The 25101-nt window shown below is 41.3% G+C and overlaps 1 protein-coding gene across 2 annotated transcripts; it reads left to right on the forward strand.

The window, feature by feature from the left end:
- Positions 1 to 413: 413 nt before the first annotated feature.
- Positions 414 to 25031, forward strand: plekhg4b (pleckstrin homology domain containing, family G (with RhoGef domain) member 4B). 2 transcript variants are annotated; one of them, XM_079344561.1, is made up of 24 exons: positions 414 to 652; positions 6004 to 6201; positions 7186 to 8422; positions 11768 to 11965; positions 12544 to 12667; positions 12929 to 13022; positions 13567 to 13653; positions 14651 to 14767; positions 14928 to 15026; positions 15268 to 15410; positions 15493 to 15631; positions 15986 to 16108; positions 16204 to 16368; positions 16689 to 17560; positions 17643 to 17892; positions 18196 to 18285; positions 19203 to 19427; positions 19766 to 19936; positions 20023 to 20200; positions 20305 to 20421; positions 20607 to 20885; positions 21035 to 21264; positions 22847 to 22916; positions 24639 to 25031. In XM_079344561.1, exons 1-23 carry the CDS (start codon positions 584 to 586, stop codon positions 22889 to 22891), a joined length of 5250 nt encoding a protein of 1749 aa, XP_079200687.1. In that variant the 5' UTR covers positions 414 to 583; the 3' UTR covers positions 22892 to 22916; positions 24639 to 25031. The 2 variants fall into 2 exon arrangements, with proteins under 2 accessions (XP_079200687.1, XP_079200688.1); XM_079344562.1 differs by lacking the exon at positions 22847 to 22916.
- Positions 25032 to 25101: the final 70 nt, after the last annotated feature.

The raw sequence follows: 25101 nt of genomic DNA on the forward strand, positions 1-25101 counted from the left end.
AAAGCAGCAGAATAAGCTGAAACCCTAGTCCATTTGTATTGTCAGGACAAAGAGAGACCATTGTGGCAGGAGGGGTGGAGGGGATCTGCCGGTGGAGGTAGGGGTGCAAGAGGTCAGAGGGGACTTAGTCAGAGTCCAACCCCTTGCCGGGTGGATCGTTGAGGGGGCTCAGGGCTCGGGTCAGGTGGAGTTTTTTTCTTTTTTTTTTTTATAAATGTTTTGTTTCTGTTGGGTTTTTTTTCTCTGAATGATGAGCCTGAAGCTGCAGCCGTGTGCATTATCACAGCTGGAAGAGGCTTCAGTAGCAGAGCAGCGCGCAGGGCGGGGGAGGTAATGTTGGAGCGAGGGAGGGTGAGTGACGGGGAAGCTAGTGCTGTGCCTCTCTCACGCTTCGACAGGAGTTTAGTCTGCTCCAGCTGCCTACACCGCAGCACAGAGCGAGAGAGTCAGGGGAGAGAAAGAAAAGAAACGCACTGACCTGTTGATATCACAGCCATGATGTGCAGAGAGAGCTGTAAGCTGGATTTTAACCCTTGGAGTTGATGACACTTCTTTTATTTGTTGTATATTGTCTGGTGCCTAAATGCTGTCACTGGGCAAAATGCACTCCAGAGCAAAGTCCCGGAGTTGCGACAACTACCTGAGCATTAAGGTACGAGCTTCAATTATGTTTTCAACAGGCTTGCTGTGTTTCTGTGTATGTTTCCTTTTCTTTACGTTTTGTCGTGGGTGTTTGTTTCCACTTTTTTTGGATCAACTGTAAGCCTGGCTTCCTTGGGAACCTCAAGCGACTGTGCTGTCTGTATATGTGTGCTTGTGTATGTTTGTGTGTGTAATTGTACACATTCACGGGATGGATGTTTTTGTCTCAGCTTGTAGACAGCTGATATTTTGGCTTGGTGTTTGGTAGCCAAAACATAGCAGGTAGCTTGTTATGCAGGGATATCGTGGGAGGGATTGTAGATCAATATAAGCTGTAGTTTAACATTGTATTATTGCTTTCGTTCTTCTATGAATGGATGTCTATTTTTGTGCTAGTCTGTTTTTTTTTCTGGTGAAGACTATCATTCAGCTTTCTTTTAACTATAAAGTGTTTCATTCTTTGTAAATAAGGCTGTTTCTTGTAAATTGGCATCTACCCCGTAGTATAAGTTCAAGGCACTGAAAAATAGAAAATACAAATTGCAGACTTTATGCTGATGATCTTGTCCTCTTTTGTAAATCATGAAGAGTCATCAGTATTAATTTCCCTATGTTCATAATCTGCCAAAAACTCATCACTGTTGCTTTAAAAATGGTTTATATAGCACAATGTGTAAATGTTTTTGTGTTAGGCTGCGGTTGTCAGATACATGTTTGTTCTACTTTGTGTTCACTTTGAAGGTAATTTGTAGTTTTTTGTGATCCCATTTTTGTGAATTGTGATTTTTATCATTTCAAGGCTCAGTAAAATACACAAGTTTGTATCCTCACTGATAAGTCAGTTTCCTTTATCATCCTCCCACTTGTTTTGGTATGCAACGATGCTATATTTACCCTCTATATCTCCCCTTTGTTAGGCTCCTTTGTCTCCCCTGTCACTGCTCATCACGGCTCTGATTGGTTGAAGGACCCCCATTCACTTTTTGTTTTCTTGTTGGGGTTCCTTTAATGCAAAGACCTGATCAAATATGTGCATTATATGAGTTATTTACAGCACAACATCCATCTGTATGGGGTCAGTGAGGTCCATCAGGGCTGTTCAGGAACAATATCCTGTTAATGTTGTTTACATCCTGTCAGACAAAGTCATTAGTTGCTGTGTGACTACATAAATGCTTCTGATAACAAGTGTGGGAATCTACAAAGTATGACATATTGATCCTTTGGGATAATTAATTTTAACTTGACTAAAAAAAGAAGATGTAGGCTACAGCGCTTTGTTTTTGTTTTGCTTGGGGAAAAACAAAAAAACAGGCCGAACACTTTACAGCATACTGTACGTCAAAGACTGTTGATTAACTGAATGGTTTCTCTAAGCTGTTACAGCACAATCAATTGTATGGGGACACACTTTGTCCATGGACATGTGGGTGGGCCAGTTCATCACTATCAGACATCCATTATTATTTGTCTCACAATCAGTGTGGGCCTCTCAGGGTTAAAGTTTATCTGCACAGACAACATTGTAGTATTTACTCACACGAGACGTTCTAATATAACGTTGTTTCTGATTGATGGATTATTCTGTAATGACCAAAAACATAGAGAGATGTAGCTTCTTTGTGTGTATCTGTGATTGTTTGTTTAATACAATTCCGTCTGAGGTCATATTTAAGTGTGTGTCTAAGCTTAAGTAGTTGTTTAGAGATAGAAAAAAGAGCTGGAAATACACGTGTGTCTACCAAATAATAGAATGCAAAAGAGGAATTTTTGAACATAACATTGGTTGCAGTAAGGTGTATTGTGAATAATTAAAGCATTGTTCAGTTATTATTTACTGACTTCTTAGCCCGCTCTCTATCCTTACTTTGCTTCTCTCATAAAATGAGATTTCCATTCCTACAGATCAGAAGTTGAATCAAACTGCGGTCTCAATGCTAAGGCCTCATTAGGTTCTATTGTTGGGGTAAAGACCCCTGGTAGCGGTACAGGTCTGAATAACCTGTGGCCTTTGTCAGCCTCGTCGCCTTTGAGGCTGTTCGTAGGTTGTTTAGTGAGTCTGTATGGGGGTGACGGGGCTCTCCTGTTACACTCCCCTGGTGGCTTCATGCTCCACTGGAGGCCTGGTAGGCAGTATCTTTTGTGTCACTGACCCACTAAATGTGTCAGTGACCACATCTTGTTCCTATCTCGCTGTCTTTGCAGGTCTCTCGCTCTTCCTTCCTCTGCCTTATAACCCTTCTTACTCTCTCTCTCTTTCCCTCCTTTCTTTGTTTGCACTGTGACACATGTAAACACCTGAGAAACAATTACCCCTGATATATCTTTTAATTGACTTAAAACCCGACAAAAAAATCTGTTTTTAGTTGACCCTCTAACTTCTCAAACTCTGCATACATCACCATATATCTCAATAAAAAGTTGCCAGTACATTGAACTACCAATCACCAGAGTTTTATCTTGCTTGCCAGCTCTGTACATCTTCTGCACAGCTGTTACACCTACAGTGTTGACAAAGCCATCCCACCTGGAGCTTGAAGCCATTAATTACTACCTCAGTCGTTCATCACACAGGCCGAGGCTCACAAAGATCTGGCATCAGAAAGGGTGGGACTTCCCAGTCTGCTCCTGTCCTGTCTGAGGGTCTTAGGGCTCCACATACACAACCGTACACACACTGCATTCCTCTGTGGTTTGGAGCGGATGGGGAGTTTAGCTTTGGTGGCTAAGCTCAGTCGTTTTGCTGAGACATGCAGATATCTCTTCCACCAGCCAGGTGATGCTTTCTGGAATGGAAGATGATACATTACATAATAAATAAATGAATAAAAACTACTGTGATTCCGACCATGTAAACCATTTCAAGATCCAACCGACACAGCAACCACAATCTTTGCATCTGTCAGATCACTGACAAACAAACAAGTCTTTCTGATTCCATTTTCTTACTGTCTGTCAAATGGACTCTTCCAGTCAATATATTACAACAAAAAATTGGCAATATTTCAAGGCAACAGAAGAAATGTGATGGATACAAATAGAAAAAGTTAGCATTGAAGCACTAACTAGCTATAATTACAGCTAGCTGGACGCATTTATCAGGCGTTGTATACAACTCTAGAAGTGATGTTAGCGTTCATTAATTCTGCTATAGGAAATGAATGCTAATGTTTAGCTTTTTACTTATGTTGTTAAAAGGGATATGAAGATATGTTATTTATATTTAAATATGACTTAGTGTCTCTCTGTTTTTTACTATTACATTTATTTTCAGTTTTCACTATTAATTGTTATGATTTGTGATATTCCAAAAATTAATATGGCTTACAACCTGAGACAGTATAAGGTATAAAATTACATTTGAGCTTCCCACCCTGAGCATGACATCACAATGGCTGCCATGGGTCACTGTACAGCGTTCCTTTTGTAACAGGTTGAATAGCATTTGTTTCATCTAGACATCAAGTGTCTTTTATTTTGAGTAACTACTCCTCAAAAATGGTCCATCTGTAACTACCACTGGTTTTTTCTTTCTTTTTTTTTGCCTTGGGAACCTAAGAGAAACTTGTTGCTGTGTCCGAACTTTGTAGCGAGGACTTTCCTCCCATTGTTAGCTTTCCTCCAATAAAACACCATGTTATTCTTCTCCTCCCGGGTGTAACAGTGACTAATGCCCAGAGACATTTTTGTCTCACTAAAAGCAGACTGACTGCTAATGGAGGTAGGCGTTTTGTTTCAGGGCACCAGCACTGTACAGCACATAGCACTTAGAGAGGCGGGGTGCACAATGAGCGCCTTGTAGTAGAGTCGTGGCATGTGTACCAATGCACTGAACTGTATTCGCTCTCCTCTAATTGATGGTCCTTAGCTTAGATAAACAGGACACATCCTACAAAGGGTGAAAAATGGGCAGTCCGACAGGATAAATTCAGGAAATATTGTTGTCTTTACATCCTTTTAACACCCTTAAATTGTCATGGAAATGCAGCATTAGGCATTTGACTAGTTGTGAAGGGCTGGGTTCTTCACCCCCACGTTCTTCAGCATGGTACACAGTTTTCATAGTGTGGGACTTTCCTTGGCATTGCGATCTATCTGTGTACTTATCATTGGAGGCAGATGTCTCTATTCTACTGTTATGTTCCATTCGGAAAGGACAGATAGCTGAGGGATGTTTGGCCTTGGCTCTGTCTGCTGAGAGGAAGGTCATAGCCTCAAATGTTGACCAAAACTACAAGACAGGGTCAACGTCATTCAGGATCGCTTTTATGCAGAATGTCTCCTCTAATCCCTGGACAGGTTGTAACTATCGGTGTCGGACATGTCATCTGCTGGGGTGGGGACAGGTGGTGGCATCCCAGGTCATGTAGAGGTGAAACAATAGTCAGTGGTGACACGGCTGTTATTAGTGAGTAACAACTGGAGTTCACTTTGGACTTTCCAGTTCTGCTGTTTGTGTCCACTGACAGTGACGTCACTCCCACCAGGTGTTTCCCCTCTCTCTGATGGAAAGACCATGGTGGCTGTGATTTCCTGTCATGTTAAAACTTCCTGACTGTCTGCTCAAGTTTAATCATGATCAGTAGATAAGGTGCTCATGCCATACTGTAAGCAAACGTCCTTTATTGAGTAAAAGTTGCATCACACGTGTTAGATTCCTTATTTTAGCCCTGCTAGCAGTTAATCTAACAACTTAAATTTATAGACATGTTATTATTTTGTGAACACGTTGATTTATCCTAGAGGATGAATCCCTCTGACTTTTGGGACAACTAACTAACCAGAAAGTTGACATTTTATATTTGTACTAAAAATCATGACAACAATTACATTGACATGAAATGTGTAGCTTTGTATATCCACCTTAGCTTTACTTTGTGTTTACTGCCTTTAAACATGTACAACTTTTATTCTGTAAATGAAAGACATCAGATGTGCTAAACATTAGAATGAATATTAGCATGACCATTGAAAGGAAACTATGCCCAAGCCTTAGCATTTAGCTAAAAAAACCCAGCAGTGCCACCACACAGCTTGAAGAAGCATGTCTGTAGACTATTGTCAACGGCTTTCTTGTTCAGTGGTAAACCCAAACATTGGGACCTCCCAATGGGTCAGCATGCTAACAGCAGATACTCTTCAATAAATAACATCATTGTGAGTATTACAATAAATTGTAATGACGTTGAGACGGATTTGTTTCAAAGGGTAACAAGCCAAATCCATTTGGTGTTTTTATATCCCAATGTTTTGGGATGTCTTGGGAAAGACATCTCATTATAATCTCATTATAATCATATTTAGTAGATTCTACCCTTGATTAAAGGTATCCAAACTCATCCATCTCTTTTGCTTCCTTAGGACGCAGAGTCTTTGGACAACTGCATTCAGAACACCTTGTCAGCCCTGTACCGACCCTTCAGTGTCACTGCTGCCACTGTCCTCTGGCAGCTATTCAGCGTGGTGGAAAGGCAATATAAAGGAGACGGCCTCCGCTGCCTTATTGACTTCTTGCTTCCTGCAAAGCGGATTTTGCAGCTCATCCAACAAGAAACCTCTGTGAGTTTTTGTTGATTAGTTTCAGTATAATGTGTAATTTTCAGATATTATCTGAAACCACTTTAAGTGATGTTTTATAAAGAACAGCTAAATGTTGTTCTTATTTTGATGTTCATTTGGAAAATAAAATGTTGAGAAATAGGCATGGAGGACATAAACTTGTCTCAGTCAGATTCAAAACAGCCCAAAAAAAGAGAATAATAATACTGAAGTGATAAGAGCTCAGTTTGTTTTAAAAGAATGTGAGAACAGTGTGAGTGTTGAGTGGGAAGGTCAAGAATCAGAGTGAAGACAGAGTTAAGTATTGTTTGGAAAACAAGCTGAAAAGCAGCCATCTTTCTCTGAACAGCCAAACAGAGAGAAACTGTAGTCTGTTTGAAAGGTTGCCATGGACTCTTTGGCCCAAAGTGAAATTCAGTATTCTCTCTCATCAGCTTTGATTACTGTGTGTAAGGAGTTTACACTCAAAGGACTGAAACTTTATTCCTCTCTATTCATGTCTCCAGTGATTACACTGTGACGTTATTAATGGAGCAACAGTTTCACCTAAGCTTCTCCCTTGAGAATAGCTCGGCCAGCATAAGAGTCTTTGTATTGCAAGCAACACGAGACACTTCAGATCAAAAATCCACAGACTTTGCCTTGACATAAGAGATGAAAAAAGCCAACTCTTGTAAACAGTTTCTTTGCTCTGAGGGTTTCTTTTTTACTACACCAGGGAGTGAAGATTTGTGTTGTGGTCGCTGCGAAACCAGGCCTGATCAGACAGGTTTTCCTGTAGCTGAACAATCTCTGACAGTGAATCATTTGGTGTGTCCAATGAAAAAACCTCACCTCTGTCTTAAAGCTAAACATGTGTTTGAACACGGCTTTGCAGGTGTCAGTTGTAATGATGCAAGGCGTACCACAGCTGAGCGATGACTCACAGAATAATAATAATTTTCGATAAAAGAAGGTCTGACTCATTTCTCTGTTTTCTCTCAGGTGAGGTTCAGAGGACTGCTGTTCTATCATGAGGGCTGGCCTCTCTGCATCCATGAAAAAGTCGTCCTGCAGATCGCTCCTCTGCACAAAGTTCGACTAAAGCAAGGAGACTTCTACCTCCAAATAGTTCCTCTAGGCCGCAAGGCCGCAAAGCTCGTCATAAAATGTTTGTCGGCCAGTGGGCAGGCCATTACAGATATCCCCATCGCAGAGAGCATGTATGGAAGCGTCTTTACGGCTGAGTTCCTGCAGAATGTAACACGAGACAGAAACCTACAACCGCTACAGAACTGCCTGCTCACCACCGGTTCGTCCGTGTACAGGACGCCGTGGAAGAACGTGGTTAACCCTCTTTTTGTCAGCAGCACGTCAGACGCCATCATGCAGGCGCAATGCAGCAGAGGTGGATTCCGTGGCCAGCTCAGCACCTGCAGCACGAGTGGTTCAACGGGTACTCTGGACAGCCACCGCAGCTCCAGAGAGTCCCTGCACTCTCAAGGAGACTCCATCTTCTCTGAGCCCGCCTCCCCAAACAGACATTTCATGGACCCAAGCAGTGAGACCCACAGGGTTAGTCCACCAGACTCTACTACACCTATTATTAAAATCGAAGGACCCCCTGAGGAGGAGAAAATCCGACGAGGGAGCGAGGATAGCAGTGAAAAGGAGCAAGGGCCAGGGTCCAAAATGCTCTCTTTTAGCACAGACCTCAGTAACCCAGGCCCTCGCCGCCGCCTCCCAAGGGACTCCGTAACATTTGAGAACAAAAGACTTTTCAGGAAGTCTTACATGGAAGCTCTGCAGAACCCCATGAGCCTCGGGTCCAGCTCTGAATCCATCCTGGAGGAAAACCCAGAGCACAGTGCGAGGCTCAGAGACAGGATGGTGACACCTGGGAGCAGCCCTGACACCCGAACGCCCTCCAGAGATCACCTATCTCGGAGGCTGGGTAGCCGCGGCTGGCTCATTGGTGATGATTCCAGGCCCAGCACACCTTTACTTTACTTACAGAGGGGGCTGAGGAGTGCAGAGAGGCGGGCTGAAAGACGCTCAAAATCTTTGGAAAGGAATAACAAGGCAGGACAGGTCAAAGGTCACAGAGAACGATCCTCTTCTGGAGGTTCGACCAGCATCTCTCCCAAAAAACTGATAAATGGCTACACTCTTCATATTGGGAAGCTTGGTATCGAGGCAGCTTTTCTTGGTTCTGATAGAAGAAGCAGCAAAGATGAGCCAGGTAAGTGACTGCGATACTGCATGGTGTTAAGTGAAAAACATAACTATGTTTATGAACACTGAAGGAACTTTCACATATGCAAGGCACTGTCGAACATGTCCGAGCGTTACCCTATAGGTGTCACATGTGTGAAAAGGTAAATACGGACATGATCAGTACCCGATACTTTGGACAATATCATTGTCATTTGTGAAAACAGCCTGTCTTATAATAATGTCTTAAATATCCATGTACACTATATTCCTCAGGGTAAACTTCTTAAAGCAAGATTTCAACTAATTTGTGACAATATGTACACTTCTGTATAACAATTATGACTTTTTAAAAATAGTTCAGTTAAAAATTCCTTAAAAAAGATCAGAAACCAACAATGAACGAAGCTTTGTAACATTTTATTGTCACATGCACTTTGTTTTAGCAACTTCTGCTAAGAACTGCAAAAAATGTTGACACTTGTTGTTTTTTTTTTTAACATTTCTACATTCAGAAGGTTTCAGTGGTCTTCTGGTTGAGTTCCAAAAACAGTATAAGAAAGTTTAAAGGCAACTCACTGTTGGAGAAACAGATTCATGGACAACAACAAAATATCGATATTGTAAGAATCGTACTCGTTGGGTAATCAGTCAATCAATCATAAGGCCTTTAATTCCTCTATACAGACTGTTTATTTAGATTAAATATGTACAAACGTTCAATAGTTACATCATTTTAGGTTAAACTCTTCTTCAGAACTTGTTTCATAATGACATGTTTGGTCTTCTCCTACCGTGTTTGAATCGCCATGACTACAAGATTAGTCATCACTCAGTTATCAAATAAGACAACCTCAGGGTGTAAGAAACCAAGTTTGAATCCTTGATGACGGTGGTTTCTCAGCAATCATACCCTGCAGCAGGGCCGGTTACAGCGTCACATGCAGCTCATTACAGCTTTAACTCTGCCAGCGTTGACAGATTGCTTTTCAAAGCCCCTGTGTATTCTTTGGCACGTTCACGGGACAGGTACGGCCATACCCTGGAAACCGGATGATAATCATAGCCTATGTTTTCTTTAACTCTTGTTTTTTTAATGTCAGTTCACACGGGGTGGCTCAGGAAAGTGTTAATGTGTTAGTACCACCAAGGGGTGGATTTCTGTTTAAGCAAAGACACATTCATCCACAAACTGAATTGGGTGAAGAAAAGTGACTTTGTTTATAAAAATGTCTGAATCATACCCGAGGATAATTTCACAAAAAGTAAGGATTCTCTAAATCAACATGATTATGTAATGTTCTTCAAAATGTGGTCCGTACACACCATTTAACAAATACAGTAGTTAAATCACATCAGTGTTATGTTTCTGAGATTAGCTCAGAGGAGATTGTGTTTCAGATGTTGCAAAGCAGGTTTCTCATAATCATGTTTCAAATGCAACAAAGGATCCTGTAAACCAAGCACAGGACCCCAACGTGCCACAATGAGATGACCGCCACAGTGTCATAGGGACTGGGTGCTGCACTGATCCCAGATGGGTTGCCTCATTTACAAAAGTTTCTTTTGTAAATCAATCGATTGAGTCACTTACTACTACTCACACAATCTGACTTGCACTGACTCACTCTACTCTAAAAAATATATTCGAAGGATTAAGTTAGTCATGATATGAGCCATCAAACTTCAAAATCAAAACATACGCTGTGTCATGTACATTATGAAATCAGTAACTCAGAGCTCTTGTGTTAATTTGGTGCCCCCTGTGTACAAAGCCAACTTTATCTATTGGCAGAGTGTGTCTTATACATGCTCTTCTTTAAATAAAATGTTTTAACTCCACCTCCCAATTAATTTTTGGAATATATATATATATTTTATTCTTTTTTTTTTTTTTTAATAATCACTGATGTCCTGCTTTGTTTTTGTACCTCATACAAAGGCATCGCTATTAATTTCAGGCTGTTTCCTAATGAGCTACAAACCTCTTAAAGGAGCCATTGCTCATTCATGATGTTTTAAACATGTGACACTCAGACTTCACAAAAACAGACATTCACACAGGACAATACTCAGGAGGCTTTGCTCTTCGTTTGTCACTTCCTGTGAAAACAAAGCATTTTAGCAAACATGCAGCAAACACAAGCCTGGGCACACAGTCGCACAGGAAATGCACTGACTGTTTGAAGACAAAAGAGGCTGAGCTGAGGGGGGTTAACTATCACAGGACAGAGCAGGACAATACAAGAGGCCTCAAACTGTTTAAAAAGACAACACACAACAGGTGATCACAGACAGTAGTACTCAACAGCTTATGAAATATAAAAAAACTGTCAGAGGAATTGCAGAGAGCATACAGTGAATCACCTTATTTTCAGTGATCCCATCAGGTCGTAATGCCCTGTCAAATTGAAAGGATCAAAAACATCTGGCTCAGTTGTACTTCATGTTTTGTGCTCCATCGTAAAGGGTTGCGTTCTGACGGTTGAACTAAATAGTCATTAAATGTCATCATTGTGAGTATGTTAGCCTTCTGGAATTAGCATGCAGCTCAAAGCATTACTTTGTCTAATTACAGACTAGCAGTGCTGCTGGCATGAGTGTAGACGCTTTTATCAAATGGTAATTTTAATGTTATCATAAAAAGTGTTAACCTGCGTTACATCATTTGACTGTTTCAAGGATAAGAGGTAGAGTTAACAGTTAAATCATGCTACATAAGTTGGAATTATTGTTGAGGAGAAATCAATGGCCTTATAAACATGGGGCACATCAGGACACATCCTTTGCTCAAGGTCTAGCCTTGAGAAAAGGAGGAGCATCAGATTTGGCAACCAAAGTAGAGGGGCTGTCACGCTCACATTAATTTGTTTTTATTCACAGGAATACCTTTTGTGTCTTTAAAAAAATAGAAATTGAAGTTAGGAGTCCACATGTTCTTTTTGTATCTACTTTACTGCAGCTGGTTACCTTGAAGCACAATGAAGTATGAAAAGAGATATACGGCGATATTGCAGTGATGCGCTTTGTGCGTGGTTTTGTTGGATCAAGTCTGTGCAATGCCAGGAGGGGAGCATTCCTATTTGAAGAGCCTCTAGGTATAAACAACTGAAGAGGAGGTTGTGAACTAAGATATGAGAGTCTAAAAATGCCAAAGTTCAGGGTGAGTCGGCCTCGCTCAACACCTGGTCTCAAGGATGAGTTAGTATTAACTCACTTCTAGAGAACTCCTACGTAGGCCACCAACAAACACATACTTCATCAAGTGTAACAATGATGTCAGAGAGAAGTGAGGGGCAACCAAGCTTCTAATTTTTAACTTTTTTTTGTGTCTTTTTTTCTTGTTGCACGCTATTTTTCGTTACCTCTTCAGGTTTGCGTGATGACACCATCAGCAGTGAGATCAGGGGTCACAGGCACAGCAGAGAGGAATCGCACAGTCCCAAAGCTGCAAATGGCTCAGCCATCAGGTTGGCTTCAAGCTTGTCCTGTGAGAGTATCGCAGCACTCCCTAAACTGGTGTCTGAAGTCAATCAAGAGCTGCTCACATCAGGCGCTGTGATCCTGCCAGGTACAGGAAATCTAATATCTGTTATTATTCTGTCCAACAGCTTGAAATAAGGGCTTATGAAGAACATTGAACATTGAAAACTTTGCTTAAAGCTTATATTGAAATTATAAAATACATAAATATTGTGTAATTGTTTTTGTCTTGTTTTATTGATGTCTTTATTCAGCCAGTTCATGTTCAACACCATCTCACAATAAAACAACCCTTTTGACTCAGTCAGAACTTTAGTCATCCCAACGGGCAAACTTTTGAAATTGCTTATTAACTTGCAAATCCCTTTGTGAAAAGTCCTTTGCCCCATGTCCAACACGCATTACTTGATCCATGGCATGTTTACAGTCAGTATTTGTAACATTGATTGTCCAATTCAGAAAAATATTGGATTGTGTTTGGTCTGGAAATGTGGGTAAAACATTCAGGCGCATCATGTGGCTTTAAGCTTCATTACTTCCATTTTTCCACTCATCGAATAACGTTGACATAATGGTCATATATGAACTGTGTCAAGCTCAAGCATTTTTGTAAATCACACACGTATCAGGTGCTGACTCTGTGCTGGCCTTCTCTCTCTCTCCCAGGAAACCAAGATCGCAGTGGGAGGCCGGTGCTGCAGGTGTGCACGAGAGCGCAGGTGTGGGCAGGTGAGAGTTGCACGGTCAGTGACCTCACCTGTTTACTGGGCTACTACTACTCCACACTGCGGTAAGTCAGTCTGTGTTAAGAATCACTCCAGTAAATATCACACCTGTCCATTATCCCTGAGGTGAATGCTTCTACTGTCCTATGAAGACATTTTTTCCATCAGTAAATATCTATTAAGACTGCATCTGTTACGTCCGTATTTGTACATCTTACTTTTGTATTTGAAACTGATTTCGAAGTTTCCTGCATTGTCGGAGGAACAATGTCCTACAAATGTCACAAAAACTGTCAGCTGCCTCATTGTTATGCTTTGTTTTTTAGGAAGGAAAGGCGTGATCAAGGTCTGTCTGTTGTAATAGACAGCAGGAGGCAGCAACCAGTTCAAACTCTGTTGACATCTCTGTCTGAATTGCAGGTGAGCCTGCTTTGGAAAAATGTGTAATTACCCCTCCAACACACCCACAGAGTTTTCAGACCCTGCCTAGACCTCTGTTGTCCTCTGAGCTTAAATGTCACGTCTCTCTCTCTTGAAGTTATTACACTACAGCATTCCGTGCACTTTTCCTTTTGTTCTGCCTCTCGGTCTCTGACACAGTTTGGTTTCTGAAGGAGGCACACCTTTTGAATGTGTGGTGACTGCAGTTCTAAGACATTTTTATGAAAAAGGCTGGCCTCAGGGCTCCTGTGGAGAAGCCTGTGCTTACTTGTCTGTTTTTAACCACACGCTGGGAGCAGGCAGGCTGCAGCTGACTTACAAGAGACACATCATCATGTTTTAATGACGAGGTTCTTACGGATACAAGGATTTTAATTTTGTGAACCAAAGTCATGTATTTGAAGTCACTATAATCACATGCTTTACAGTACTTAATTGTTCATGTAAATAAAATGTGCATTCATAATAAAAGTTTAACTCATTTTAATTGATTGTTAACATTGTTTTGACCTGTTTTCCCTAGGCATTAGTACCAAATGCACTTTACACAGTTCTCTTCCTGGTGGACAAGGAGGCAGCAGCCAAACCTGAGAGGGACATCAATGTACAGGTACAACAAGAGCAATTGTATTTGTAACTGCTTATGTTATCAGGTGGTTATCAGACATAAAAAAAAAAAGATCAGTCCATATTTTAGTGTTGGTTCTAAGTCTATTTCATTAGAGGCGTGTGCACAGATGGACCAACTTTTAAATGTGTTTTAATAAGCTCCGTGTTGTTTTCCACTGGTTTACTTTTTTTTGCCTACACTGAACTTGCAAGCTTGAAGTGCTGGGTGTGTTCGTAATGCATATCTGTTGCTCTGTGCAACTCTGGCACTACTTTATTGTTGAGGTTTGAAAGCACACCCAAAAAAAATTCTACTTACACTATTTCTAACTTTTTTCCTTCCAATGCCTCAGAACTCTACCATATTTACCTCTATATTTAGAACAGTTGTTTCACCCTTGAATGTTTTACATCTTTTCAAATTGTATCTCATGTTTTCATGATTACATTAATATAGTAGAACATACAGAAATAAAAAAATGAAACAAAGGGGATGATAACTCATAGCCCTGACTAAACGTATATGTTTTGAGCAGCTTTTTACAAGACTCAACAGAGTCAGAGAGTTCCACAGGATTGGCTCGATGGCCTCAGATCACTGTGCGTCTTTAATCACGGTGGTGGGACAGACAGTAGGTGTAGTTTGTTCGATCTCAGTGAAAGGGTTGATGAGAATGGATTCTGACAAATAATCTGGGGCCTGAACCTGACGAGCCTTAATCAGGAGGGTGTGAATTTTAAACTTTATCCTATAAGCTACTGTAGTATTTTGGATTTGCATAATCCTTTGTGAGGCTCTTTGTGCTGCATGTTCATGTTCATCTATAGACCTTTTTATAAGAAGGGGAATTGATCTCTAGCAGTAGTAGGGATCATATTGGGATGAGGCGAATGGAAATGGTCTTGCTGGTGGTTGATGTTACCATAGCTTTGAAGCAGGACAGAACAATCCGAATGAGACCTTACTGTGTTTCTTTGCTTGTTTTTTCCTGCAACAGACTGAGACACTGTCCTCTCTGAAGTCCCTGCTGAAGCACATCGATCAGACTCAGCTCACACGAGAGCTGGAGGGATCCTTCCACTATGACCACGACCACTGGATCCACTTCAGACAGGTGGGTGTGTGATGTTGGTTCATCTACCCCTTGTACTTCAGCAGGGACAGGGGGTAATTGTGAACAGTATTTCCAGAATGGTTTGCAGATGTTAAGAGTCATTAATTTTCTGTGACGACTGGTATTCATCTCTCTCAATTGCTCTTTCTCTCTCACACAGAAAATCGAACCCTTCGCCAGCAGCTGTAGCGCAGCCATCTCCTCCCTTCAGGAGTCTATTGGCACGCTAAGCAACAGCAGCGACCTGAAGACCTCTAAGGTCAGAACCAACCACCCGCAGGCCTCCTCCTTTATGTGCATTCACTAACACGCCAATGCTTTCTGCTGGCCTTTTCACTCTGATCTGAAGTAAACAGTTTGGGATCCATGTGCTTGTGTAATATATTTACCTGGAGGGTTTTGTTTCAAGTAAAAAAACGAAGCATATTTTTGTGATTATATCCACTGTTAAGTCGACCCATTCTTTTGCTGCTCCTCTCATTTGTGTACATTTTCATCAGGAGGTGTCAGAGGTAATGGAACAGCAAAGGCATCTCATGAAGCGTGTGCTCGATGACACTCGTCTGAACAGACTGCGACTGGAAGGAGGAACGGTCCTGGCTCGCATCAGGAAGGAAGAAGCCTGTGAGAATGAGAACTACAGGTACTGCAGGAACCCTCCAGCACACCGGATCACGGTAGGAGTAAAAGCGATTGATAACATGTTTTGCCTGTTTTCTTTTTAGGGATGCTGTTGACAGGTTGAATGCACTGTACAACCAAGTAGATGAAGAAGTCCATAAGCTGGTGATCCTGTCCAACAAGTCTCAGAAACAGTTAGAGAGTCTGCTGGAGGTTCGCAAGTTTGAGGAACAAACGCAACAGGTGAGCTCAAACTATTTCACTTCTGACTATATAACATCTTCTGTAGGTTGAATCCAAGCGTAAGTTGGATTGTTAAGACCGATGCAGAGATTATATATTTTGCAATGTGGTGGCTGATATGTGTGCACTGATTTTGTGTGGTAGAGAGGTAGAGAGAGGTCTTTCTTAATAACTTTATCAAAGATGCTTTGTGTACATTGTCTACCACTCCCACACCTTCCAAAATGTTAATATCAGAAAACATAACCGTACAGATATATCTCTAATGTCTATGTGCAACTGTTCAGCTGCTTTCCTTTTCTCTGGACAAAATGGGATATCAATTTATTAAACAACCCCCTCCTCTCTTTCCAGATCAAAGTCTGGTTCAGTGGAGAGGGAGACAAGCAACTCACACCTTTTGAAACCCAAACTCTGTCTGTGACCAAAATCAAGGAGATGAGAGAGAACTTGGACCAGTTCATGGAGGAGTCAGTGGTAAATAGCCTCGCTTCCTTTGTGTTCCAGCATAATAAAAAGAATCGTAAAACCGGCAGTGCTATTTTGATTGTATTTGTCGTGTTCCTGAACAGCACCAGCAGAGGCATGGCTTGCAGTTGGTGAAGGAGTCTCCAGAGTCTCTCCCAGGTTCTGCTCTCCTTGACTTTAAGCAACATTTGGGCTCCATCTTAGGCAGAGTGGAGAGGAGGAAGGCCCAGCTTGACATCCTAGCCAACCTGTATGAATTCTATGACTCTGTAAGTACCAGCCCGTACATTCTCAGGTGTTACGTTTTTAGCATTCCCTGATTAAGCATAGCGTTTTAATCTGAGTGTCTAATGGTATGTATTACAGAGGAAAATGTATTCACATCTTAGTATATTGTATAGTGCTACATGCAGTGTGCTAAAAGATAGACTTGATCATTTGTAATCACACTTCATCATTCTTGGAGAGCAGCAACCGGACATCTCAACCAAAATGATTGCCTTAGGAATGTGTAGCTTTTACTGAAGCGCTTTCATTACGATATTTAACTCTGGTTTTAAGTAGGTTAACCACTCTTTCACATGTGTAGGTGAACCAGTGGATGGAGCACTGCCAGGATTATTTCTGTCAGCTGAGTCTGGACAGTACAGGTGTTAGACTGTCGTCATCAGTGGTTCAGAACCTGCAGGATTACTACACCGAGGCATCCAAATTCTCTGTGGATAACTTCAGCACCCTTAATGACATGGTGCTGTCTCTGGAGAACCCTCAGCAGCTGGAGCAGTGGAACACAGTGTGGCACAAATGTCAGCAGACCAAACAGCAGCTGGAAGATGTTTTAGCCCGAGTGATCACAGCAGAAGCAGAGTGTACAGATGCCGATTCCGCAGCTCCTTTAAAGACGCCTGAAAAGCAGACTGCAGCTCCAGAAGAGCTTGGAACTAATGCGTGTGTCCTTTTACCCGGAGCAATCACACCGTTAACTTTTGAGGACAACAAGCTTCCCAATGCCGAGCCTTCCTCCAAAAGCCCCTCCAGCTCAATCTGCTCCTCCTCACACTTTCCTTTCTCCCCCGACTGTGACAGCACACTGAGGCAGAGTCCTTCCATGTTCGAGGACACGGACAGCGATTGCACCATCGACTCCACCATCTCCTGCCACTCGGAGCCCGTCTACTCTGGAGCCGCCCGGCTTCGCAAGCAGCCCATGAAAAAGATTATGAAGAAGACCATGAGCTATGAGCTGACCCCCAGGGACAGCAGTCACTCCGACGTCAGCCACATTCACGGATACACGGGGGTTTACATCAAGGGTTTGGAGGTGGCGAACAACGTGTCTGTGGACAAGAAGCTGCAGAGGCCTGACGTGACGAGCCCCGCGTTAGGACGCAGCCGCAGCATGTCCACCCCCTCCAGGGTCCACAACAGACGCAGCGAGGGAGATGGAAAGAAACAGAGCAGGTGAGGAAAAACAAACACCTGTCGTAGTTTTCAAATGATCATTCTCAACCTGACACTTTTACCCTGTCGTTTCATTCACCAGTAAAGTGCAGCACATCATGGATGAGATGATTTCCACAGAGAGGGAGTACGTCCGCTCCCTCAGTTACATCATTGAGCACTATTTCCCGGAGATGGAGCGACTCGACCTGCCGCAGGACCTGCGGGGGAAGCGCAGCATCATTTTTGGGAACATGGAGAAACTGTGGGACTTCCACAGTCAGTACTTCCTCAAGGAGCTGGAGTCGTGTGCCCACTCCCCGCTCTCCATCAGCAGCTGCTTTCTCAGACACGTGAGTCCAGAGAGAAAGTTAGGCAACTGTGAGACAGCGCAGGACGGCAAAAAAAAAAACCCATCATCTTTGGTCTAATGTTTCCCAACAGCAGTGACTGTAATGCAATTTTTATTGTAACAACTTTCAATAAGTTTACATCAGGGTTTTATTATCTCATTGTTCCATGATTGTTCTTACACCCTTGTTTCATTTGTCAGCAACCATAGTTAGTACAGCTGATGGCATTGACTGAATCATTGCATGCATATCTGCATAGCTTTTACTGTAGTCAGTGTCATGACTTGTTAATCTTGTGTGCAGGAGGATCAGTTTGGAATGTATGCTCTGTACAGCAAGAATAAGCCCCAGTCGGACACTCTGCTCTGCAGCCATGGCAACGAATTCTTTAAGGTGCGTCTGGAATCTCACACAGGTCACATCGCTCACACAGTGACAGGTCCTGGAGGGTCATTACTAAACCAAAACAAAATCTCTCAGGGCGGAAATGTTTGAAAGAAAACTGTCTTTCTGCTGTGTCCCCGGTCGGAAGCCTTATAAGAGGAGGGATTCCTGTCAGAATAAGAACGTCCACCTGTCTTGATAGCTTACAACAGATTGTATAGGTATCAAATGTTCTGACAGATTTTAGAGAGAAAGATAAAACAAAACTATGTTTGAGTGTGACAACATTCTCATTCTCAAAGCAAGGTACAAATTACTCTTCAAAGCCTTCATCCAGACCTCATGGTCTTCCTCACCAGATGCTGGAGTTGGTTTGGTGGAGCAATAACCCTGTTGTTATGTAGAGAATAAGACAGATGTTTGAGTTCCTTCAGACGCAGTGTCGCAGTTACATGAGTTGTCCACCAGAGGACACTGGAAATTAGTCAAATGTGCCCTCGAGAGTTTTTTTTCTCTAAAACGTCACTGATGGAATTCTTCTTTATTTCATGCGTTTATGTTGAAAGTAAATAACAGCTAAATACGCGAACAAGCAGGGAGACAGGGAGGCATGATTGGTTCAACAAATTGGTACCTCTTGGCAGACATTGGTCAAAGTTTTTTTTTTACGAGTTTACAACTGCTACAGATGATGCTTTCAGAGTACATGCGGTTTTTTACATTTTTGTCAGGGCATAAAGACAATTTCAACCAAATCTTAAAAAATGTACCTTTAATAATTAAAGCTAAAAGGCACACACAAACAAGTCAGACACTTCACCCACACCCACCCTTTACAGTTCGTTTGTTTTTTAAATCGTACCCTTTGTGACATTTGCATGAGTATTCCTATAATCTAAAGACTGATCCTCTCTGTGTCCCTCCAGAATAAGCAGATGGAGCTGGGGGACAAAATGGACTTGGCATCCTACCTGCTGAAGCCCATCCAGAGGATGAGTAAATACGCCCTGCTACTCAAGGACCTGATCAAGGAATGCAGCCAGTCCCAGGAGCAGGAGCTGAGCGACCTCCGCACTGCGGAGGAGATGGTCAAGTTTCAACTTCGCCACGGTAACGACCTGCTTGCGATGGACGCCATCCGAGGCTGTGATGTAAGTCATGATGCTTCGGCCGAAAATCACATATTGCTATAATTAGATCAAAGACTTTTTTTTTAACTTTGAGGGCTAACACCAACCCACACCATTCTGACTTTTACTCCCAGAATGTGTCACCCTCCATAACCATCCCTGGCTACTTCGACGTTATTATAATTATGTAAATTATTGTTTTGATTTTTATAAGTTTATCTGCTCAAATCAGTTTAAAACAAAAAAAAAATTAACTTTGGGGTCATCTTGTCCTGTATACAGTAGAGTGAGGTCAGAGTCCCATCAGGGATTGTATTGTTCTCACTGACGTATGTGACTCATCCTGTTTCCTTTTCCAGGTGAACCTGAAGGAGCAGGGTCAACTCCGCTGCCAGGATGAGTTCATAGTCTGGTGTGGACGCAGGAAATACCTCCGCCACGTCTTCTTGTTTGAAGACCTCATTCTCTTCAGCAAGACCAAGAAGATCGAAGGAGGATATGACTTTTACATCTACAAACAATCCTTCAAAGTAGGAGTTGCTTGTTACAGGAAGAGTTTTAGCACTTTGGCTTAAACTCAGAAACTCAATCTAAACTTCTATTCTTTTCATTTCAGACAGCAGAGATTGGTATGACTGAAAATGTTGGTGACAGCGGCTTACGTTTTGAGATTTGGTTTCGTCGGAGAAAGTCACAGGACACGTTTATATTGCAAGCCAGCTCGGCAGAAGTGAAGGCGGTGTGGACGGCCATCATAGGGAAGATTCTGTGGAGACAGGCACTCCGAAACAGAGGTTTTTAAAAGTCCTTTTTTCATATTAACATTCAGACTTACACATAGACTCAACCGCTCAATCAGTCAAATCAATCAACATCAATCTACATTTCTGGTTTCCAGAGTTGCGAATGCAGGAGATGGTGTCCATGGGAATCGGAAGCAAGCCTTTTATGGACATCAAGCCAAGTGACGCAGCTATCAGTGACAGAGCTATTGATTATATCATGAAGGGGTCAGGTGAGCTCTTCTGATACAATCCCTCTATAGTATCTTAGCACGCTTTCTATTTTCTTTTTATCTTTCTTGTTATCCTGTCTCCAATTTCTTCAGGCTTGAATTTATCACATATTTTATCACGTAGTTGTGCTACTATTTTCCTTGCTATAATAACTTAACTTTATCATTTCTGCGTTTGCCGACAGAGTCTAGAACCCGAGCGTCCATCGCAGTGCCCTCGTTTGAACACGCCACCTCGTTTAAGAGACCTCACTCCACCATCTCCAACAGCAGCACCTCCTCCTCCAGCAGCCAGTCGTCCTCTTCCCTGCTGGGCTCGCTCAATCTCCATCTGTACTCCTCCCCCTCTCACCCGCACACGCATCCGTATCCGATGAGCAGCATTCCCTCCTTTGCCCAGTGGCCCTACGACTGCATAGAGGAGGACGAGCTGGAGCAGGACAGTGGGAGCCAGCCCTCCATGAGTGAGTGGATTGCATTATATTTAGTTGCATTAGATATAGTGTAGGTCGTTTGTGGTATTTAACCACATGGTTGATAAATTTAAAAAAACAACAACTTGGCAACGGTCTGATTTTCCTTGATCTGTTTGATCCTCTGTGTTTTATGACAGTCACCGAGAGTTCAGAGACGTCCTCCCAGTGTACCTCCAGTGACAGTGTAACCGGGCTGAACACCCTCACCCTGCCGGGGCACCTTAGCACCGGCATGGACTCCTTCAACAACAATGACCCCCCCTCCTTCCTTTGCTCCTCCTCCACACCTCCCTCCCCCATAGTGTCTGCTTCCCTATTCCAGAAAGAGGAGGACCTCCAACCCCAGGGCACCAAGTTCATCACAGCAGTGAGTGTTTGATCTTTTACAGTCTCGTGTTAAAATGACGTGATATTGTACCACAGCTAACATCATGAGATCTAATTAGAGCGCATTTTAAGAATAACAGTAATAGATTAAGTGTAGTTACTGTGACACTAAAGTTCTGTTTTGTTTTGTTTTGTTTGGCCATTTTTTTATAGAAAAAGACAAACAATGATACTGTATATTATAGTATACTGAAGGAGTATTAGGGCCACATTAAGGGGGGAAACAATTTGAGATTTCAAGATGAAAGTCAGAGATTTTTGAGAGTAAAGTCATAAATGTATAAAACATTTTAGTCAATCATCGTTATATCAGAAGTGCAGTCCGTCTGAAAATTAGGAATGCGGAGCATCTTGTTCTACTTCAGTAAAGGTTTCATAAAAAAGTAAATACTTCCCTGAGTAGTCTGTAATATAGACCGACTGATTTTTAACTCTATTATTATTATTGACTGCTTAAAATATGTGATTAGTTGTGTTTGGGTTTTACTTACTTTACTTATGAAACTGCACAACAGCGTCACATTGTCATAAGTACCAGGATTCTGAAAAGACACTGAAAGAAACTGGAGCTTTTTTGAAAAAGAATGATGCTGAACTTGGAAACTGAAATTGGCTTTAAGGGTACCCACTTTTTGCGCAGGTGGATGGATGCTCTTCGATTTAATAATTTCATATATAAATTATTGACTTTAACCTTGAAATTTAAGGGCAAAAAATGATTTGACTAGGCCCTTAGACTCCTTAGAACTTTTTCCTACTTTTCCCCTCTAGTATTTATGGTTTGTTTTATCTCCTTATAGTCCTTTTTATTGAAAGAGAAGTAAACCTCTGATTGATTTCTTTTGCACCGTCAGTTACTACAACATTTTGGTTTATCCTTCATTATCAAAATGTATTAATTATCCTATTATTAATTATCCTGCCGTGTGAACCAGCCTGTAGGAAGTAATCAGTAATGTGCTGAAGTGTCACTATTTGAAAGCTCTGAAGAAAACACGTTGTTGCCTAATTGTCTAATAAATGAACCACATGATGCATCCTATGATCCTTAAACTAAATCTTATACATTTTCCTTCATACATAAGAAGGTTAGAAAACATGGTCAAATGAATATTATTGTTCCATAATAAAGAGATTTAAACCCAGGAAAAAGATTTTGAAGGCTGATTAGAACCTCTATTTGGCTATGATGATCTTTTTTTCATATCTAGGCATATTGAGAGGTTTATGATGCACATCTCTTTGAAGAGGTTTACATTTCAAAGAGTCAAATCTTATGTAGTAGCACTGAACATGTTTGATGTTCCATCCACATTTACACATCTGAAAGAAACCTATGAAGCTGTCATCTGCCAAAAATCATAACACTGCAGTGTTTTCCTCCTTGATCAAGTCGATCCTACCCGTGGTTCCCTTCTTTTTTTTTTTTCTTTTTTTTTAATGAAGCAGGTTATTATTTAGATGAGCAGATATTCAGACTCAGGAGATTTGCCATCAGTGCCACAGATCAGTCGACGCTTCAGTTCCACTCATCCACTTTTTGCTGTTCTGTTTTTTACCAGAGCAAGACCTCTCTTATAGCTGTAGGCCTCTCTACTGTGGTCTGACTCAGAGCTGAGGGCGTTTAGCTCAGTAAGTAACTGGTGTCAGCAGAGGGGACATCTCTGTTGTTCCCTTCACAGTCTACTTAACAACTGTGACGAACCTGTGGCCTGAATACTAATCTGCGTGAACATGTGCTTTTGGTGGCTGTATTGTGTTCTGCATGGCGGTGTGTCCTTCTCACAGGAACGAGGGCTTTTTCTTCTCATGGGTTGGATCTGTGTCGTATTTTCCTGTTGGTTTGCTCAGCCTGTGGTTTTCATGTGCATCCGTTTGTAATGAGGGTAAAATGTGTGTCATAAAATACATGTTTATATATGTCTGAATGCAAGCATGCTCTGTTACAAGCTTTGTTTTGGATTTTTTTGGAATGCATTTCTGGTTTAATGTTTTGCTAATTTGACAAATTATATGATTTAACAAATGTAAAAAAAAAAATACTATGTTTTATTTTAATTCCAAAAATATTCAAATTTATCTACAACTACCTGGAAAAAAATAGGAGATAATGTGAGGCTACAAATGGCAGCATTAAATAGGGATCCGCCTCATTCATAGATATCACATTGACTATGTTTGCAAAAAGACAAAACAAAGAGTTGATTTCCTCCTCCGGCTGAGATCTTCTGGAGCGAGTAAACTAAATCTTGTTTTGTTTTTTTTACCTCTGAGATTCTCAGTGTCCTACAGGACTGGAACACCACATTGTACATTCTGTACAGTCTGTCCACTACTTTAAAGTCTAAACTGCTCCACCAATAAAACAGCTGCTCAAAGATTGTATTAAGGCTGTCTGACCTGAACCACGCTCTCAAAAGTACATTTCAAATGCCACCACCAAACCACAGATACACAGTCTCACGTTTGAATAAAGTCAGCTGAAACCCTCTAATGTACACCGGTCGATCCATAAATTCAATAAGGAGCTGAAAACTGTATCAGACCCAACTGAAGGCCTCTGAATATTTCATGTATAAATATGAATTGAAAGAGCCGCTTTGATGAGTATTTTTTATTTAACCAGGTGATTAATCCATTGAGATCAAGATCTTTCTCACAATGGTTATCTGGTTAAGAGGGCAGCAGCACAGCCCAAAATAAAATGACATGGTTGAGAAACAGATTCAAGACCAACTTTAGACTTTGTCTGACTGTAAAGTAATATCAGTCAATTAATCATTTATAAGCAATTATTTTAAATGCAATTTAATAACGAGAAACTTCAGAACGTTCCCTGTCTTGAAGTATAAAATGGCAACAAAAAAAAACACCAACAACCTCACGTGTTGTGCTATCATGTAAACTGGTCGACTTTGAACAACTTAAGCCGATAATAAATGGATATAAAAATACTTCAACATGGGGCTTTTAAACAGTTTACGACCAAAGAGATTAAAATGATGTTTTAGCTACTTTGAAAGCCGAAAGCATCAAAGTCCTTATTTATTTTCAAACATCTAATAATTGTGTAACTTCCTGGTAATCTGCCCACGGGCCTTTTTTTAAATGTCTTCTTTACTTCAGGTTCCAGTTATTGATATAGCTACTTTCAGTGTGGCCTGTCATTGGAAAACAGAATTATAATATAATCATACAAACACAGTAAAGCTTTACAAAGGCCATTTAAGAGGCTAAAATCAATTTTAAATAGGAATTTTCAGTTTAGACATTTTTAGCTTTTAGACTTGTAGAAAATTCATCTTGGGTTGTCATGTACTTTATTTTCTGTTTTTTTATCTTCTCCCTTTATAGCTGTGAAGACTACAAGCTGTATGCAATCGGATGTCACAGCAGTTCATTGAAGAGGATGGAAATAAAGATCCGAGGAGCACTAAGACTTTAATGGATGAAGCACAACAGATGTGACATTTCATTATGTTTCTGTAAATGTTGAAATTTGACACGTAAAAAAACCCACTGCCATGATGGTACGTCACTGGTCTGTACATTTGTTTTGATGAACTACTGTAGGTATGAATCAGTGTTTATATTGTAGATGAGTTTTTTATTGTGTATTTTATGAAACTAAAACAAACAAAAAAAAACAATAGCAGGCAGACTTGTTGTACTGTCATCTGTGTTTTTTCTTGCCAGCCCTTTTATTATGAGAAATATGTACAGGTGATTAAAAAATGTTCAAACGTGTTCTTGTGTTCATTTGTTTTTCAGTGAAATCAATATTTGAACAAAAGGGACATTCATTTGAGGAAAAAAA

The sequence above is a fragment of the Symphodus melops genome (genome assembly GCF_947650265.1).
Source record: "Symphodus melops genome assembly, chromosome: 5".
Lineage (NCBI taxonomy): Eukaryota > Metazoa > Chordata > Actinopteri > Labriformes > Labridae > Symphodus > Symphodus melops.

Bases quoted from the DNA above. Each gene is read 5' to 3' on its own strand.
- plekhg4b (XM_079344561.1), top strand. From the start codon at position 584: ATGCTGTCACTGGGCAAAATGCACTCCAGAGCAAAGTCCCGGAGTTGC. The intron at 15,411-15,492 runs GTACTGCAGGAA...TTTTCTTTTTAG, and splicing joins TGTGAGAATGAGAACTACAG to GGATGCTGTTGACAGGTTGA. The intron at 19,937-20,022 runs GTAGGAGTTGCT...TTTTCATTTCAG, and splicing joins TCTACAAACAATCCTTCAAA to ACAGCAGAGATTGGTATGAC.